The sequence below is a fragment of the Panthera onca genome, chromosome D2 (assembly GCF_046562875.1).
Source record: "Panthera onca isolate mPanOnc1 chromosome D2, mPanOnc1 haplotype 2, whole genome shotgun sequence".
Classification (NCBI taxonomy): Eukaryota; Metazoa; Chordata; class Mammalia; order Carnivora; family Felidae; genus Panthera; species Panthera onca.
The window spans coordinates 52,623,933-52,644,126 of NC_138349.1; the positions used below are offsets into that span (position 1 = coordinate 52,623,933).

At 35.5% G+C, this 20,194-nt stretch overlaps 1 protein-coding gene across 6 annotated transcripts in view; it reads right to left on the reverse strand.

Annotated features, from left to right (window-relative positions):
- ADK (adenosine kinase) overlaps positions 1-20,194 on the reverse strand; it is a 516,864-nt gene that overhangs the window by 38,386 nt on the left and 458,284 nt on the right. For all 6 annotated transcript variants that reach the window (XM_060643139.3, XM_060643144.3, XM_060643142.3 and 3 more), the window contains one exon: positions 1,691-1,777. In XM_060643139.3, coding sequence (XP_060499122.1) covers positions 1,691-1,777 — 87 coding nt within the window. The remainder of the gene's footprint in view (positions 1-1,690; positions 1,778-20,194) is intronic.

Genomic DNA, 20,194 nt, shown 5'->3' on the forward strand with positions numbered 1-20,194 from the left:
AGAAAGTCCCTATGTTTTTACCCAGTACTGGGAACTTATAGGTAGGTATTTGTAAAGGAGTTTGTTTTTGTAGGGCAGCCCAGGACTGAAGGTAGTGACTAATTAGGTCACTATTAAATATGATGGTACCTTACTAAATATTAAAAAAAATAGAACACTTAATGTTTTAAGTATTTAAAGTACTTAAATAATGCACACACAAGGTATAAGTTTAAAAGTTATGTACTGGGGTGCCTGGGTGGCTCAGTCAGTTAAGCATCCAACTCTTGATTTAGGCTGAGGTCATGATCCTGAGGTTGTGGGATCGAGGCCTGCATCGAGCCCTGTGTTGGGCTCTGCGCTTAGTATGGAATGTGCTTGAGATTCTCTCTCTCTCCCTCTCCCTTCGCCCTTCTCCCCACTCATGTGCACACTCTCTAAAATTAAAAAAAAAAAAAAGTTATGTACGAATATTCCGGTTTAACCAATTTTAAGTGAGAAATCCATGGTGCTTCTTTAATGTATTACAGAATTTAGCCCAATTTTGGATAAGATATTTTTAGCCTACATGGATTTACAGCTCTGAAGAAATAAGGCATAGAAAAAATAGCTGCAAAATACTCTAATCAATGATAAAGACTCTCAGAGCATAGACACAAAAGATACAAGCATGGCAGTAAAATAGAATATTATGTGTGGTATGTACTCTTTCCAAAGAAAAGGACATGCATTGGGGCATGTATGAGTCTATTGGTTAACAGCTCATTTAAGAGTAGGCATGAATATTTTCAAAGAAGGAAACATGAGAAATTTATGTTGGTGAAAAAGATCATTAAAAGAATATCTATATTTTAAACAATACTACATAATTTGAGATAAGTTTCCCATGATTCAAATTATCTTCCAAGGAAAGGAGGACAATGGTCAACTCTATTTGCCTTTTTTGTCCCTGTTCAAGCCTGATGTTATAAACAGAGATCAGGAGGGACTCTTCTGGATTATCAGTCAGGAATGTAAAGCTTTCTAGAGACCAAAGTCTAGCTTAACTACACTTAACTAGAAGGGGTTTAGACATAGGAAAAGAACCTTTGAACCAGATTTTAGATCAATCTAAGTCATCAAGCAAAGGATCTTCCAACTGTCTTCAACTTATTTTTGAGTATTCATTCTAAAAATGATTTAGTCCTTACAAATTGTGCCACCCAGGTGCCCTGTGCCAGTTCTTACTAAGCCTGAATCAGACAAAAATTTAACCCTTCCTAGTATATCATAAACATTTAACTACTGTGTTAAAAACAGATGTTTTAACCAAATGATACAATCTAAAGACACCATCCTTAGTTATTAGAATACTGTTTAAAATTCACCACAACTTGTTTAGAAGAACAACAATGTGTTGACATTTAAGCCTGAAGGACTATGAATATACTATATACTATACTTGATGCAGCTTGTTTAAGCAATATTCTCACACACAAATGACTGGGGTACAGCATAATAGAAAATTATCTTTAAGCCAAAAATAAGTATTTTTCCTGTTGTAAAATACCTTATAATATTCACAGTGATAGTAGCATATGGAAAGAACATTAGGAGTTAATTATTTACAAGAAGAAATTAAGTTATTAAATTCATAAATCTTGGCTAAGTGGTAGAGGCAAGGGTTAAAGGAAATGTTTAACTTGTAAGTATGAAATAAATGAGTCTGTACCTCCAACAAATGCATCTCCAGCTCCATTGGTATCAACAATTTCTTCCTGGTTTTGATCCAAGACAGCAAACGCGGTGACTTCATTTTCTGCAAGTAGAGCCAAAGAAAGGCAGACTGACTTCTCTTTATAACACTCAATATACAAACTCACCTAGTAAAGTTTGAAGCTCCTTGACCATTCATTATCAAACAGAGAGACAGAACCTGAGTTCCATATTCTGTACATGAGTACTTGGGAACCAAGGTGCAAAGTCATCTGTAAACAATGCTTTTCTGGGGTACTTTTCAGCATATACATGCTGTATGTGTTATATCTGGGTAGTTCACATATTTTGGGAATGACTGTATATCATAGCAGTACCTTTCTGGACAGTATAAATACTTGAACAGAAACTACGAGCAAAAGAAAGTGTTTGTAAGGATTGGATCATGGATCTCTAATAAAGCTTCAAGCCTGACTGCATTCTTGGCAGTGAAATCTTGGATACAGTTAAAGAGCTGTAAATTTAAAATATATAAATAATGAGTCTTGGGTGTTTCTCTACAGATAATCACAATGGTATAATAAAAAATGTAAGTACTATTCCGTTATGATACTTCACGCCAATGTTAAGAATTTCTGATTTTAGTGGGCTCATTACAAATAACCTAATCTGGTTACTTTTTACAAAGGAGTTCCTATTTCTTTTAAACTATATGTCAACTAGCAAAAGGGAAAGCTACCACTGAGTGCTTGGGTAGGACAAAAGGGACAGTGCAATGGGTTCTTGTCTTACAGCAGTCTGAACCAGGGCTTGGTTGTTTTGACTATAACGTAACCTAATACTTTAAACTTGGCCCTTAACAGTGGAATGGAGTTACTTGTGATGAAATTTGGCCCAGAGGACATCTGTAAAAAATTGGATAGTGCTTTTTATTGGTGGCTTGAACTTCTGAAATCACAAAATTTGCATCCCTTATGGGGACAAATATGGCCAAAGACTTGTACACTTCACTCTCACCTAAGAGAGAGGAAAAAGAGATATTGAACACCTTAGGGTCTTAATAAAGAACCTAAGAATCTCAAAAAGCATGTTCTGGGGGCACCTGGGTAGCTTAGTTGGTTAAATATCTGACTTTGGCTCATGTCATGATCTCCTGGTTTGAGTTTGAGCCCTGCATCAGGCTCTGCGCTGATAGCTCAGAGCTTGGATGCTGCTTAGGATTCTGTGTCTCCATCTCTTTCTGCCCCTCCCCGCTCATGTTCTGTTTCTCTCTCAAAAATAAATAAACATTAAAAATAAAAAAGCATATTTTGTCTGCCTTCTCTTACCTGGTACTAATGTTACTTTCAACAAGAGATAAGCTCAGATATGATAATCTTCAAGATGAAGATTCTTCGCTTAGTGATCCCTTTGACCATATGACTGTAGATACTAACACTCCATATCAGAAGCATCTACTTAAACTCTTTAAGTAACTAACTTTCCACATTTTGTAACACCAGGACAACATGGTAGTTAACAACATTTTGATTAATTAGAAGTTAAGGCATAAATATCCAGGATTAAATTTTCTAGGGAGTGTGTAGTATATATTGCTACAAAGGCAGAAAAAAAAAGTAAGCAGACTTTACTAGAAATAATTAGGAAAGGGCTACAATCTGATTTAGGCAAAAGGACTATACCATAAATATTTATAAAGAAATCTGATTTTATTACTTCCAAGTACAAGTCATACTATAAAGAGAATTAACAACTGTAAAGTAAGAACAAACAGCCACTAAATAAGTAAAATTGGCTAAGTTAATGATGCCATTACCATTTATAATAGGGTTACATTGTGTAATAATAAAATATGTCTATAAAACACTTAAGGTAATGCAAGTATTAATATAAGAATTAATTACTGGAGTATAGATTTTAAAATAATTACATACAAATGGTAAGTAAGCCATAATTAGATATAATTCCTTGAGTTCTTTGTTTGAAAAAGTCATTGATTTTTGGTTGGATAAATCTTTATTATGAATAGAACCTAACTCAAGATGGGAGAGATTTTGACCTCTGTTCTTAAGAATCATGACTTCTGGGGTGCCTGGTAGTTCAGTTGGTTAGGATCTGACTCAGTCTCAGGTCATGATCTCACGGTCCATGGGTTCAAACCCTGCATTGGGCTCTGTACTGACAGCTCAGAGCCTGGAGCCTGCTTCAGATTCTGTGTAACCTTCCCTCTCTACCCCTCCCCTGCTCGTGCTATGTCTCTCTCTCTCTCAAAAATAAAATAAAACATTAAAAAAAAAACAAAAAAAAGAATCATGACTTCTTGATCTAAACTACTGAAAAATAATTTTTTTAGATGTTTATTTGTTTTTGAGAGAGACAGCACAAGTGGGAGAGGGGCAGAGAGAGAAGGGAACAGAGGATCCAAAGTGGGCTCTGTGCTGACAGCCCAATGCGGGGCTTGAACTTATGAACCATGAGATCATGACCTGAGCCACAGTTGGATGCTTAACTGACTGAGCCACCCAGGTGCCCCTAAAGTATTGAAAATTCTAAATGAAAACTATTTTCAGGATATATGTGTAGATCCTTGAGATGCTTTATCTTTAGATGTCATAGAGTTCATTTCTTGTAATATAAAGAATTTTTCACCTTTTCTACTTATTAATGGAAATAAATATGTAAGAATATCAAGACCGTAAAAGAACTATCATAAACTGGTACGGATATAGTCCAGTCTCTATTATCTTCTGTATCTAGAGTTATATTATGAGAGCTCCTTTCAAAATAATGACCCTGAAAATGTGTAAGACCTTGAAATGTGTTCTAAATTACTGAAGAAGGATTAAACAATGTTTAATAATATTTAAGTTCAATTATATTGTTGGTACATTCTGATTTTTTGAAATGAAATGATCTAAGTTAGTTTATAGAGCTATTTAACTCCCCACACAACTAACTAGACAGTATTTACTAGCATGACCTATTCTATAGCCTTCTAGACAATTTACTGTATGAACACATGAAATACCTCACTAAATCTTAAGACACACTTATAGGCATGAACATTATTCAGCTAATGAGGCCCAGGACATTCACATGACTCACTTGGACCTAGTTTTCTTAGGTGTGCCATGGGCCTGGAGTAGCTGTGGGAAGAAGTAGAAAAAATAGCTTTCTGTCTGAGTTGTAGAAAAATGACATTGTTAGTTCTGATCAAGTACTTAGGATAAATTAGAGCCTTTTATTCCTGCGACTTATTCATTCAATAACTGGAAAGCTGTATCTCCCACTTCCTTTCACCCATTTTGCTCATTCTTCTATCTCCCTCCACTCTGGCAACCACTAGTTTGTTCTCTTTGTTTGTAAGTCTGATCCTTCTTTTTGTTTATTCATTTGTTTTGTTTTTAGATTTCACATATAAGTGAAATCATATGATATTTGCCTTTCTCTGACTTATTTCACTTAGCATAACACCTTCTAGGTCCACTTATGTCATTGCAAATGGTAAGATCTCATTCTTTTTATGGCTTCATAATATTCCATTGTGTGTGTGTGTGTGTGTGTGTGTGTGTGTGTGTGTGTATACACACATACACACCACATCTTTATTCCTTCATATATCTATGGACACTAGGGTTGCTTTCATATCTTGGCTATTGTGAATATAGTCAATGGTAACTGGAATAGTGTTGTATGGTGACAGATGGCAGGTACACTTGTGGTAAGCACAGAATAATGTATAGAGTTGTGGAATCACTCTGTTATATACTTGAAACTAATGCAACACAGTGTGTCAATTATTCTCAGATAGAAAAGTTTTAAAAACTAGAAGTATATAATATGTGGGAGAATATTATTAATACTACATGGAATTACTAATAAAAAGATTTAGTGATTTTTTATATCTTATGACTTTTTTGTTAAAGATTTTAATAAATCTTTAACAAAGCCCTTTTGGGGGGCTCGAACTTACAACCCCAAGAAAAAGAGTTGCATGCTGTACTAACTGAGTCAGCCAAGTGCCCCAAAAGATTTTTTTATATCTTTTAAAAATGTTTTTACTTATTTTTGAGAGAGAGAGGGACACAGTGTGAGTGGGGGAGGGGCAGAGAGAGAGGGGGAGACAGAATCTGAAGCAGGCTCCAGGCTCTGAGCTGTCAGCAGAGAGCCCTATGCAGGGCTCGAACTCAGAAGTGGTGAAATCGTGACCTGAGCCAAAGTTGGATGCTCAACTGACTGAGCCATTCAGGTGCTCCAACATTTTTTTATATTTAAAAAAAAAAAAAAAAAAGGTAAGTCAGAGCCATTGCTCCTCAAATCTTTCCAAACTTTTTTAAAGTGAGAAGGAAAAGGATTAATTATTACTAATATGTAATAATTATTATTTCTATTTTCCAGATTTCCTTCTATAAAACCACAAAATCATGAGCTTCTCCAAGCAGACAGGAAACAGAAAAGAACAAGTCAGTTGATATCAGATTTGTTTGGTGTCATTTATTAGATAAGAGCCTCAGGGTACCTTCATTAAGAACGATGAAATTTAGCTTACTTAAAATATAAAATAATAAAATTCAAACATTCTCTGGACAGTTTATATAAACAAATAATTTACTTTTCACTTTACTTTGACATAAACTTCACTACCTAATCACTTAGGAACACACTCTGGTTAGAATCAAAACATCTCCACATGTTTGTAATGCTAAGTCAATTATAGTAGAGATGGCAAGTTCATACAAATGCCACAATATCTAACTGAAAAAATAATAAAAACTTCAGGCACTCAATGCCAAACAATTAGATTACATGTTTTTGTAGCTTTACCACTAGTAAATTAACTATATATTTTTACCATTGTATACATACAACCTCATGATAATATCCTTTGAAAATTTTGTTCAAGGTATTTTAAAATGTCATGTTTTGTTATACATTTTTTGATGTCACGTCTAAATTGTGAGCAAGATGTAACTGTTGAAGATATATAGCAGGATGAGGTGTTTTCAATCTCAAGGTGGACTATAGTCACCACCTCTGCCACTGTCTCTAAGCATCACCAGGTATGGAAAAAACAGAAGAGTGATGGCAAAATCTTCACCATGAAGTGAAAAGTTTAACTAGGTTAGAAACTAAAACTCTTAAGATTCTTAAAAGAGGTTCCTCTACCTTGGTCATTCCTTATAATGAGGTAATTTCGAGAATATTAATATTTTTGTTTGCTTGTTTTTAATTAACCTTTCATTTGGACATAATTTTAAACTTACAGAAAAGTTTGATGAGAAAGAGAACTCCCATGGAACATTTATCCAGGTTCACCAGTTTTTAAGATTTTGCCAAAATTTCTTTATCAATCCTTCCATATATATATATATATATATATATATATATATATATATATATATATAATTTATGCTTTCAAGCCATTTGAGCATAAATTGCATATATAAGGCCCTTTACTTCTTAATAATGCAGTGTTTATTTCTAAAAACAAAGATACTCTTTTAAGTAACCACAGTATAATTAATAAATTAAAAAACTTGTTATTTTATCTAATCTGTATTCCATATTCCAATTTTATTAATTGTCCTAGTGTCCTTTACACCAATTTTTTTCATCCACTACAGGATCCAGTCTAGAATCACATATTACTTCTAGTTGTGTTTCTTCCTTCCTTCCTTCCTTCCTTCCTTCCTTCCTTCCTTCCTTCCTTCCTTTTTTAATTTAAACTTTTGAATAGGTAATGCACACATATAGTTAAAAAATATAAATTTATGAAAAGGTATGCTATTAAACTCTTTCTCACCTCTTATCTCCTATGTATCCAGTTTCTAATTGTATTGCTTTTCAATCTGGTTATCCCTGTTATTGTTTTTCTATATATCCTCCCAGAATTTCTCTATGCATACACAAGCAAACATATTCTTCTTTTTTTCTTCTTAAACAAAAACGTATCACACTATGCAGGCTGCTCTGGATCATGTTTTTTCACTTGGAGATCTTTCTATGTTGGTAAGCAGAGAATGTCTTCTTTTTTAAATTGCTGCATAATAGTCCATTGAATGGATATACTATAACTTTTTTAAGCAGTCCTCTATTGATGGACTTTTAGGTTGTTTTTTTTCAAGTCTTCTGTTATTACATACAATGTTGCAAAACACTAATGCTTTTATTTTAGGCAGACCCTAAATTTAATTATTGTACTTAAAAGCCAAGTCTATAATTTCATTCCTTCTTTTACAGGGGGCTGACATAAGAAAACTAAGTTGTTATACAAAGAACATGAAATATGCCTGTGTCAAAGAATAGGAAAAAAAGTGAGAATCCAGGAAATGCTTTTGTTTTTCATTAGGATACACATACCAGGATATGAGCAAAGACACCCTGCTCAGACTGCCCTAATAAACAGGGTAATGAAACAGATGACAAATTCTACTAATAATAGAGATTTATAGAACAATCCTAATTAACAAGGAGTTTTGGGGAATGAAGAGAGCTGGGTTAATTTAATTTCCTGGTTAACTAAAGAAAAAGCACAAAGTCTAATTTTTAGTTAGAAATCTTTCTATATGTATTAATATAATAATATACCATGACATCCCTGCTTTAATTAGTTTAGTTTAGTGAACTGAATGAAAATTTTCTTTGATAATAGAGAATCCTACAGCACATGTTAATGTCATTATTCTGAATATCAATTCTTATTGTAGTTCCAAAGGTGTAAGTGCTTTCACAAAAGGCAGGATAAATGGAATAGTTGGAGGAACACTGGATTAGGTCTCAAAAGACCCATGGTTTTGGTCTGGTGTTGGTTCAGCTACTTTATTCAACAAATGCTTATTAAGAGCTTATCATGTGTCAGGCAGTCAGAGACTGGGAATACAGATGTGAATAGGTCAGACAAAAACCCTGCTCTCATGGGACCTACATTCTAGTGAGGATAGACAATATACAAGTAACAAAAAAATGAACAAGATAATTTGAGATAATAATAAGTGCCATAAAGAAAATAAAACAGGATGATGTGATAAAGTATGACTAGAGGGGCAAATTAATCTAGATGGGTGTTACTTCACTGCAGAGGGGATGTTTGAAATGAGGCTTCAATACCAAGATGGAGTCAGCCTTGTGAAGATACAGGTGCAAGATATTCAAGAGCAGAGGCTCTGGGCTAGCAACAAGCTTGGTGAGCTAAGCCTGTTTAAAGTTAAGAAGACCACTGTAACCAGACTATAGTGAGGGTATCAAGATTGTGTGGCTGTGTATATGTGTGCATGTGAGTGTGTGTGGTGGGGGTTGGTAGAATATCATTCTATGCAAAATGGGAAAACACTGGAAGGTTTTAAACAGGGGAGTGACATGATCCCATCTTTGTTTTAAAAAGATTATTCTGGGGGCGCCTGGGTGGCTCAGTCCAACCTGGTTAAGTGACCGACTCTTGGTTTCTGCTCCAGTCATGATCTTGTGGTCTGTGAGTTCAAGCCCCACTTTGGGCTCTGCATTGACAGTGAAGAGCCTACTTGGGATTTTCTCTCTCTCTCTCTCTCTCTCTCCTCTCCTGCCCCTCCCTGCTCTCAAAATAAATAAATAAACTTTAAAAAAAATTATTAGAAAATGATTATTCTGGCAGCCTTATAGAGAATGGACAGAATTGGGACACCTGGGTGGCTCAGTCAGTTAAGCGTCCGACTTCAGCTCAGGTCACGATCTCGCAGTCCGTGAGTTCGAGCTCCGCGTTGGGCTCTGGGCTGATGGCTCAGAGCCTGGAGCCTGCTTCCGATTCTGTGTCTCCCTCTCTCTCTGCCCCTCCCCCGTTCATGCTCTGTCTCTCTCTGTCTCAAAAATAAATAAAACGTTAAAAAAATTTAAAAAAAGAGAATGGACAGAATGGTGGAGGTTGGGAGTAGATTCAATGACACTACTTTTCAAGACCTTGCACAAGTCATAACGTGACTTAATCTTAGTTTTACTATACTTAGAAAATGAGAATAATACTTGTGCTAGCTATTTTCTGTGATTCTTACATGGATTAAGTATTAACAATGTTATGAAAGCATCCTGTCAAATATAAAGCCCTATAAATTTTTTTTGTTCTTAAATATGGTTTAATACTCTTCATTTCTGTATACCACAACACCAAGATTTCACTGCTTATGATCTCTCTGTGGAGGCTATAGAGAATGCAAACGCTAAGTTTTCACCTTCTTATTTATGTGTTTATATGTGTAAAGGTAATACATATCACTATATATTGCTACACAATTTTATAAGGTGTTCTTAGGAGCTTATTTTCCTCAATCAGGTAACAATTATTTGTTGAACACTTGCCATGAGCTCCTCATACTCTGCTAGATCCTTTGGGGGAGATATAGGAAAAATACTAAGACATGATCTGTCTTCTGAAAGAACTTACAATCTAGATGGAAAGAGAAATCTACCACATGTGAAAGAATTTGTGAAGTATCATATAATGTAATATTTATTATAACTGAAACAAGGGTTCAAAGAAGGAAAGAAACAATGTGAGAAGATTCATGGAGAAGACTGAACTTAAGCTAGGTCTTGAAGATGTAGATAGTGAAGAGGAGAGGAAATAAAGATATACATATTCCAGAAGACATAGAGAAAGAAAGAAAGAAGTTTGTATGTTACATAAGGAAAAGAAATAATGCAAGATGGGTGGGGTCCAGCCCTCTTTAAGGAGACAAACCTTTGGATTTTATACATCAAACAATGGGATGCAATTGAGGTTTTTGAGTAAACAAAGTGACATTCATCAAGTACTACAGCAAGTGCTTTATATACTTTGTATCATGTATTTCTCACTGTAAGCTTAGGAGTTAGGTATTATTGACCTGATTTTATAAATGAAGACATTGACCCTCACAGAGGTTGTCAACTGCTCAGGGTCCTCTGGCAAAGCAGGACTTTGGGCAAAAAAAAAAAAAAAAAAAAAAAAGAGAAAGAAGTAAAACGTGATTCCAAAGTTGCCATTTGAGCAATGTTGCTATCATTTTTTCTGAAAAAAAGCTGATCATGGAAAAAAAAAAAACACCCACATTTTGATTACACATTATACAGCAGTTAACTGACATTTAAATTCCCTTTCTAAGCCTTGTACTGATAACTGAATTTTACCAAATTAAGTAGATAAATACTCCACAGAGAACAGAGGCAGTATAATATTGTATTAAGAATATAAATCAGACTGCTGGGGTTCATATTCTCAATTACTAGTAAAGTCCCATTTACTAGCTTATAACCAAGTCAAACTCTCTATGCCTCAATTTTCTCATGTGTAAAATAGGGACAATAACAGTAATTATCTCATAGTTTTTTGTTTTGTTTTGTTTTGTTTTGTTTTGTTTTGATGTAGGCTTCATGCCTAGTGCAGAGCTGAACATGGAGCTCGAACTCACAACCCTGAGATCAAGATCTGAGCTGAGATGCTTAACCAACTGAGCCACCCAGGTACCTTTCTCATAGGGTTTTTATGAGGCTAACTCAGTTAATACATGCAAAGCACTTAAAGCAAAAGCTGGCACATAGTAAGCATCTAATGAATACATGGACAAGAATATTATTAATCTTAAAATAAGACTTTTGGGTACAGGAGATGCAGATTACACTTAAAATTGCTGCTACTGAAAGCCTGGTTTTGACATGGAGCACTACTATCATTATTTGCAGTAAAGCCTCTCAGTTTGTTCAAGTTTTCTTTGAATTTTCTACAAACGTTTCAATTAAATGCCTGTTAAAATCTTCAGTGCTGAATATAGATAGGTAAGAGAGTACAGGAGTGTTTGCTTTGAATATGAACATAGTTTTCCATAGAAAAGTAATGGAGAAAACAATGATAAATGAAATTAGTGCTTTAAAATTTTATGTTTGACGTATGTGTGTATATTAATGTATATACATATGTGTATATACATATACTTTTTTTCTTTAAGAGGTTTCTGATACCTTTAACAGGTTCACTACATGAAGCATATCCCTTAAAAATTTTTTTTTTAATGTTTATTTATTTTTGAGCGAGAGAGAGTACGAGCAGGGGAGGGGCAGAGAGAGACAGGGAGACACAGAATCTGAAGCAGGCTCCAGGCTCCGAGCTGTCAGCACAGAGCCTGACACTGGACTCGAATCCATGAACTGTGAGATCATGACCTGAGCCGAAGTCAGATGCTTAACTGACTGAGCCACCCAGGCACTTTAGTAAAGCATATCTCTTTAACCTTACATAAAGCAGTTCATTTCAACCTGTTCTCTCTCTGCTTCTTTCTATGCATTTGCTCCATTCTCTGTATCTATAAAAACTGGTTTCCTCTGCTGGCTTAGCTCATAGGTCACTGGCTATCTATAGACTGTCTAACCTTGTTGAGGTTCCTAGCCTTGATTCAATCAGTAATACCCAGGGAAGAAGCTAGGGTTCCTGGCACAAACCTTGGCTAACTTAGGTAAAAAGGGATACAGGAAAGTCACTTTGACGATTGCTAGCACCTGGAACTATGCTTTGCACGTAATAGGTGCTCAGTAAATATCTGTTCAGATTGATTGATTTTTCATGGGTACAAATCTGATCATGTTACTGTGTTAAAAACACTTTGATGGTTCTTTATTGAAGTCTTAACTCTAGGACATGAATGAATCGAGCCTACTGTTTAAACCTCATCTTTTGCCATTTCCTGAGCTGTGATTGCTCCTCTGTCATACTCATATTTTTTAAGTGTGTCATGCTTTTTTTTTTTTATACCTGTGTACATACCAGGTTTATTGCACAGATTGTCTTTTACTATCAGCCCAAATACTAGATAAGACTGTCTTCTTGGATGTAGTCCCTGCCTTCTGAGGGTTCTGCTTAGAAGCAGAGCTGACTCCTTCCTCTTTTTTTTTTTTTTTTTTTAAATTTTTTTTTAACGTTTTATTTATTTTTGAGACAGGGAGAGACAGAGCATGAACAGGGGAGGGTTACAGAGAGGGAGACACAGAATCTGAAACAGGCTCCAGGCTCTGAGCTGTCAGCACAGAGCCTGACCCGGGGCTCGAACTCACGGACCGCGAGATCATGACCTGAGCTGAAGTCGGCCGCTTAACCGACTGAGCCACCCAGGTGCCCCTGACTCCTTCCTCTTTTATGCCATCACTTATAAGCTTCACATACCTCTAAGAAAAGACTTATCACATTTATAGTTTTACTTATTTGGAAGCATTTTCTCTACGAAACTATGAGCTCTTTGTGGGTAGGAATCATGACTTAATCATAGTCCAGCTCTTAGTTCTATACCTAGTGCACAGGTGTTCAATAAGCATTTATTACTGAACAAATTTCTACTAGATTTTAACTTCCTTAAGACTGGCTTCTTTTTCATGTAGTAGGGTATGAACACACTATATTTTTTTCTGAATGATTCTGAATAAGTGTCATATAATTATAACATACTTCTCTAGGTTAGTTTAGTGAACCAAGTAAACTAAGGGTTCTAGTTGTCCATGACCCTGCTTTCTAGAGTTATAAGGATTTAATCTAGCATTCTAAATGCTTGTATGAAAGGAAGTCAAACAACTACTTGAAAATCAGAGGTAATATGCTATTTTAATAGTACAAAAATTCAACACGGCACAACTTGTTCTAAAAACCTTTCCAGATCTAATTGTGCTGAAGATATCCTAGGAGAAATAATAAAAATATATGATTGGCACCTTCAAGCAAGTTGCTTCTCATCATTCTGAAATGAAGATGCTTTTATTATTCAATAAACCTAGGTTCAGATCCTCTCTAAATATAGAAGGTTCTGATATGGGGACTTGGGAGTTAACTCTTAGATGGGAACAAACCTGGGCAATCAAATGGATCACAGTGACATGGGTGGGGTTCACCTCATGAAGCTACCAACCAACATCTATATATATGTGATCCTTCCTTATAAAGAAACCATAGGCTCTTAAAACTAGAAGAACAGGAATAAGCATATGTTACATAATTGAACCAAGGTATCATGGTTATGAAAAAAACTGAGTGACCAAACATCAACGGCTTTCTTATTGTGTGTGTGTGTGGGGGGGGGGGGGGGGGGTTTAGTCCTAATCATTGCAGTAGGAAGATATAGAACATTATTGATATTCTAAATGTACTCTTTAATGTCATGCATTTCTCTCAGAATACAAAACTAAAGATTTTCAAAACAATATGCATATGCAAAGTTGTTCTCTGTTATTAAAGGAAAAGCTATTGATGCCACTACTTCTAATTATGGACTTCCCATCAGTAAGATTTCTGTTTGAATTGTTGATAATCACAATGGCAATTATTTTATGAAGTTTACAAAGGAAAAGGTGCATCAGATATGAGGGGACCACTGTTGCCTTTTTATCTTAGAAAAAAATCTTAGAGCAAGAAATCTTAGAGCAAGAAAGCAATGCTGATGTTTAGTGCAATCTGGTTTGCAGGGATGATAATGCTTCAAGGTAATGTCATAGGTTTATGCCGAAAGAAAGAGATTTTTAAAATATTCTATACTGTACAATTAAGTTAAAGTTTCCCAAAGTATGGAGTCAATTTCAATGGGTGCCCTGACAAACACAGATAAAAGTGATGAGTACTATTGTCCAATAAACTAAATTGGAATCACAGATAACTTGACTACTTGCCGTATAGAGATAAACACCAGTAAACAACCATTTTACCCAATTTAAACAGAATACTTTCCTTTATTGAGTCATTTGCCAATCTCTCTTGCACTTAAAAGTAGATTAAAATGTGTAAACGTATGGTTAATTACCTGTTTTTAAAAAAACCCTCTCAAGTACCATATTTTACAATGCTTTTAAAGGTTGGTTGTGTTCCTTCCTCATCGTTTTTTATGAATAGAAGTTTCAGCATCAGATTTTTAAAAAGTTGCAGGAATAGTTTAAGGGTCATACACATGGCCGTCAGGAGATTAGGACGAATTGCATAACCCTATTTAAAAAATTATAAAGACCCCGTGTCAAAGCAAGACAGTATTTGTCATGCAAACACTGTGCCAATTACTGCTAATTCCTCAGAATTGGTCCTACTAATGATCCTTAGCTGGTGCTTCCATTTCCCTCCCGAAAGTATTATTTTAAATGTTTTCTCAAGTCACCAAATAATTCTCACCCTCAGAGAGAAGAGAAGCCATTAGGTGTCAAGTCTTTACACTTTGCTAGTTATACTGAACTACTAAGAGTTCTTCCATCAAATACAAGAATCAGTATCTTTGTTTCTCAGACTGGGAGAAAGTGGCAGACAATTCAATTTAGTAACACCACATTATACAAATATAGCTATTATAACACATAGCTGATTATACTCTAGTAAGTGGCACCTGCTAGATTTGGCCTGTTCATAGATGACAAATACTATTTATACTTTCTTAGATGACCCAGAGACAATGTACAAATTGGTCAGGCAGAAGTCAGTGCAGCAAGGCTGGTGTCGTTAATTGTGTGGTATATGAAGTTTTGATGTTGATTACATCTGGGCAGAAGAAATCTGTGCTGTGCTAGTTAATTCTTTGAAAAGAACAAAGTCTAGTAGCCCCAAAGAAGTAAAAGAAGCAATAACAGCCTCACAGGTCAGATACCAATTTGCTCATCTGTTTTACTACCTCATTTTCTCTTTTCTTTTCTTTCTTTCTTTTTTTTTTTTTTTGAATATAATTTATTGTTAAGTTGGCTAACATACAGTGTATACAGTGTGCTCTTGGTTTTGGGAGTAAATTCCCATGATTCATCGGTTACATATAACACCCAGTGCTCATCCCAACAAGTGCCCTCCTCAATGTCTATCACCCATTTTCTCCTCTCCCCCTCATTTTATTTTTTTTTTTTTATTTTTTATTTATTTTTAATTTTTTTAACGTTTATTTATTTTTGAGACAGAGAGAGACAGAGCATGAACGGGGGAGGGGCAGAGAGAGAGAGGGAGGCACAGAATCGGAAGCAGGCTCCAGGCTCTGAGCCATCAGCCCAGAGCCTGACGCGGGGCTCGAACTCACGGACCGTGAGATCGTGACCTGAGCCGAAGTCGGACGCTTAACCGACTGAGCCACCCAGGCGCCCCTCCCCCTCATTTTAGATAATACAGGTAAATATTCTATGTGAGCTGTAATGCACAATGAAAGTATCTGTAACTACTTTTTATTTTACTATAGTGGCTGCTAAGGAAAGGGGGAAAAAAAACAACAACCATGTTATGGTTAGCTCATTCCCAAAGCCCAGAATTTGAGAGTCTGAGGGTAAGGTTCACATTTTCTGATAGTGATGGTAGTACCCTAAATATTTTTGAGAGTGAAGGAAACATATACTTGACCACACAGGTGGCTTCTATTTCTTTTACAGCCAGGTGTCTTGGTTTTAAAGAACAGAGAGAGAAACATCTTTTATCCCTTCAGGGAATCATGAGCACAAGCTTTCATGTTCCTTACAGCATACATGTGGCTGGAAAATATGACAATGTGAACACTTAATCTAGCATATCCCAACACTAGGAAGTTACTCGAGATAGCAGATAACTCTTCGTTCTTGTTTACATTTATACATATAGTGGGAAGAAATGGGGACAATTATTAAAAGCTAGAAGAAAGCCCATTCTTTTAAGTACTCAAAAAATACTCGGTGATTGACAGTAGAATTTAATTCTAAGGCAGCATTCAAGTACATTTTCTAATAAACTGTATTCTATTCATATACTATTTTAACAAAACAGAGAAAACTTCTGTATTCGTTAGATATTTTCTTAGTGAATACCATGGGATTAAAACTAACATCCTAAGTATCTAACAGTCTACTTTGAATTGATACCAACTTAGCTCCAACAGCATACAAAATGTTTTTTTCCTTTATAGCTCCTTCCCCACTTATGTTGTTATAAATTATATCTCTATACAGATGTGCCAATTAACATATATTTATAATTACTATTTAATGTATTTATCTTTTAAATCATGTATGAAATAAAAGAGGAGTTACAGGGGCACCTGAGTGGCTTGGTTGGTTAAGTGTCCATCTCTTGATGTTGGTTCAGGTCATGATCTCATGGCTTGTAGGATCGAGCCCTGCACTGGGCTCCATGCATGACAGACCCTGCTTGGGATTCTTTCTCACTCCCTCTCTTTCTGCCCCTCCCCTGCTTGTGTTCATGTTTATTCTCTTGCAAAATAAATAAATAAACTTGAAAAAAAAAAGAGGAGTTATAAACCAAAAATACATTAACACTGGCTATTACATTTACCAGGGTAGTTTCCTTTAGTGGAGTTCTTTATTTCTTCATATAGTTGTGAGTGACTGTTTAGCATTCTTTCATTTCAGCCTGAAGGGTTCTCTTCATTAATTTCTCATGGGGCAGGTCTACTAGTACTGAACTCCTTTAGCTTTTGTTTAACTGGAAATGTCTTAATTTTTACTTTCACTTCTGATGGGCAGTTTTGTCAGATCTAGAACTTCTGCATTCTTAAAGCCCTTTTTTTTTTCAGGTGGTAAATTACAAATATAATTACCAAAAAACTAACTTACCAAATAGATGCTCCACAATTCATAACGCATTTTAGTATGCTGAAGGTCCAAGAAGATAAGATAAAGTTGTGGTCAAAGCTCGGTGTTGAGCTCAAGTTAGGAAAGCTTTTCAAAAACTGGTTGCTGATTATACTTCGATAATTAAATACACAAACCTATGATCCTTCTAGGCTCACCTAATTAGTGTCAAATGAGTGTACTTAATTACAGCTGTAAATTAAATGCACAGAGTTTGCATCACCTCAAAATAATTACATGTGCATTGTAATGTGAATTATGGAACATTAATCTGTAGTTTATCGATTACTCCCTAAACAGAGACTGGGACTCATTAGGACAAAGTTATTATCATAGCAGTTTTGATACATAGCTCCTAGAAAGGGTTCCTGAATAATGTTTGCATATAAGTTCTTTAAAGTAAAGGTATATATGTGTCAGAATTGGTACTGCAGACATTTACTGCAAGGAAAGCCCCAACCTATAGAAATGTGTTCTCTGAGATATTCAGGTGAGAGGCATATATATGTATATGTATGTATATAAAATCTCTACCCTCATTCTTCACAGTGCAAGAACTTTTTCAAGTTTATAGTAAAGGCTGCAACTACTTTAAAAGTCTTTTAGCACCATATTAAGTAATTACATGTCAAACTATTTCCTCTAACAAACCAGTTCTTAGCATCCCTCAGACAGAGGAAATGATAGGTTAACTATCACGTTAAAAAAGCTTCTGTTTCATCATAACCAAAAAACACAAAAAAGGGGGCAAAAACTATGTTCCCCTACTCTTTGATACTTTACTATATAGCAGCTTTCCCCCCACTTCCTTCTGTCATCTTTAAAAAAATCTGAGAAGGGAAGAAAAATTTCCTACAAGAAAAATCAATGGAGAATTATTAAAGGCATAAATACAGACTAATCGGGGGGGGGGGGAGAAAATATTCTAATTCCAGAGTTGTTCCCCCCCCCCCCCCCGGAAATAACTATATTGATCATTTGGGAAGAAACAGCTCAGTTCAAATGGGGCTCACTCAATTTAAGACTTAATTTTCTGTGAGGTAGAAGAATCTTAATCACCAATTAAAAGTATTTCGGGGGTTGCCTGGCTGCCACAGTCAGTGGAGCATGTGACTCTTGATCTTGGGGTTCTAAGTTCAAGCCCCATGTTGGGTGTAGAGATTACTTAAAAATAAAATCCTAAAAAAAGTATTTCAAATACGATTTCATGAACAGGCCTCAGATTTTCCTTAAATATAAAATAAATTTAGGGTGCCTGGGTGGCTCAGGCAGTTGAGTGTCTGAATCTTGATTTTGGCTCAGGTCATGATCTCAGGGTTGTGGGATTGAGCCCTATGTTGGGCTCCACGCTGAACATGGAGCCTGCTTAAGATTTTCTATCTCCCTCTGTCCCTTTCCCTGGCTCGCACTCTTTCTCTCTAAAAAAAAAATGTGTGTGTGTGTGTGTGTGTGTGTGTGTGTGTGTTTGTGTGTATATATATAGATGCAAACCTTGGTTTGTAAGCATAATTCATTCCAGAAACATGCTTGTAATCTAAAGCACTTGTATATCAAAGTGAATTTCAAGACCCATTGGCTCAGTTGTGATCATGTGATGTTTGGTGTCATGTACTACTTATATTGCAAGACACTGCTTGTTTATCAAGTTAAGATTTAATAGAAATGTTTGCTCATCTTGCAGAACACATGTAGAACAAGTTACTTGCAATCCAAGGTTTTACTATATATACACACATACATACATATGTATATGTACATATGCATATTATGTATATAATTTATAAAATGAATTTAAATAAAAATATGAGATCTTCATGTTTAAATGAGATAAGCTTTTCAGAACAGCCCTCTTGCTTTACTTGTTTTAGATGTACCCATTGTTTTTCATATTTTCCTATTCCTGATCTACTGTGAGACAACTCCCACTGATCATACCAATAACTGTTACTGAGCTTATATTAGTTTCCTTCATTTTTCTTGGATATTTTGCACTGTAGGCTGAAAAGGAACTCTGCTGCCACAGAGCTTGAAGAATGTACGTGGCTGTTTACTGTAAATGCTAACATTTTTCTAGTAAGGAGTAATGGCATTATGAGGCTTTAAAAAAGCAACAGAGGTAAAGGCTGAATGAACAGGTATGTCAAGACTTTCCTTTGCATTTGGAATTTCTAACTTTGGCCACCATACCTTACTATACTCGTAATTTTCTGCCATTTTCTCTCTTTAAATAGAGAGATTGAGGAGAAGACTTCAGCATAATAATCGTGTTTTAATTCAGCCCAGTTTTGGCCTAAAGCAAACATCTAATTACTTGTGATTAATTCTAAAGAACATAACCTACTCTTGTGCTCAATGGGTCTGTGTTTGAATCTAACTAGTGGCTTCCTCTCATTTTTTGCTGCCTTTCTTTCTTTTCTCTGTGTTAACTTAATCCTCAAAGTGACTGAGGAATCATAAACTGCCATTCTCCCGCTATACAAAATATCTGTATTATGTAAGTCACATTTCAAAGGACTTATATTATTAGTCTTAAATCATGTGTTCAAATTTAGACTTCTGTAAAAAATGACAAGATGCATGAGAGCACTGCAATCTAGGCAACCATAATTATACAATTATTGATGAAGTTCCTGTTGATAAACAATGCACACATTAGGAAATACTATTTTGCAATTAAATGATGAAGAAAGCTGTTTATTGCCTTCTATTCTATCCTCTGTTAATAAGACTGAAGTTGCAGATGTTCATGTATGCTGCATTGATGTTAAATGGTGCATGATGCTCTAGGTGGTTCCCATAACCTTGCTTTGTCTACTATGAACTGACTCAATTGATATGATAATAGAGAAAAGAGTGGGGCTGAACTGGCACAATTTGCATAGCCTTGAAATTTGCTATTATTGGACAGCCAACTGCTCCTACAAGTTCTTGTTCAGTTGTCACTGACAACAATATGTTAGACAAACAATAT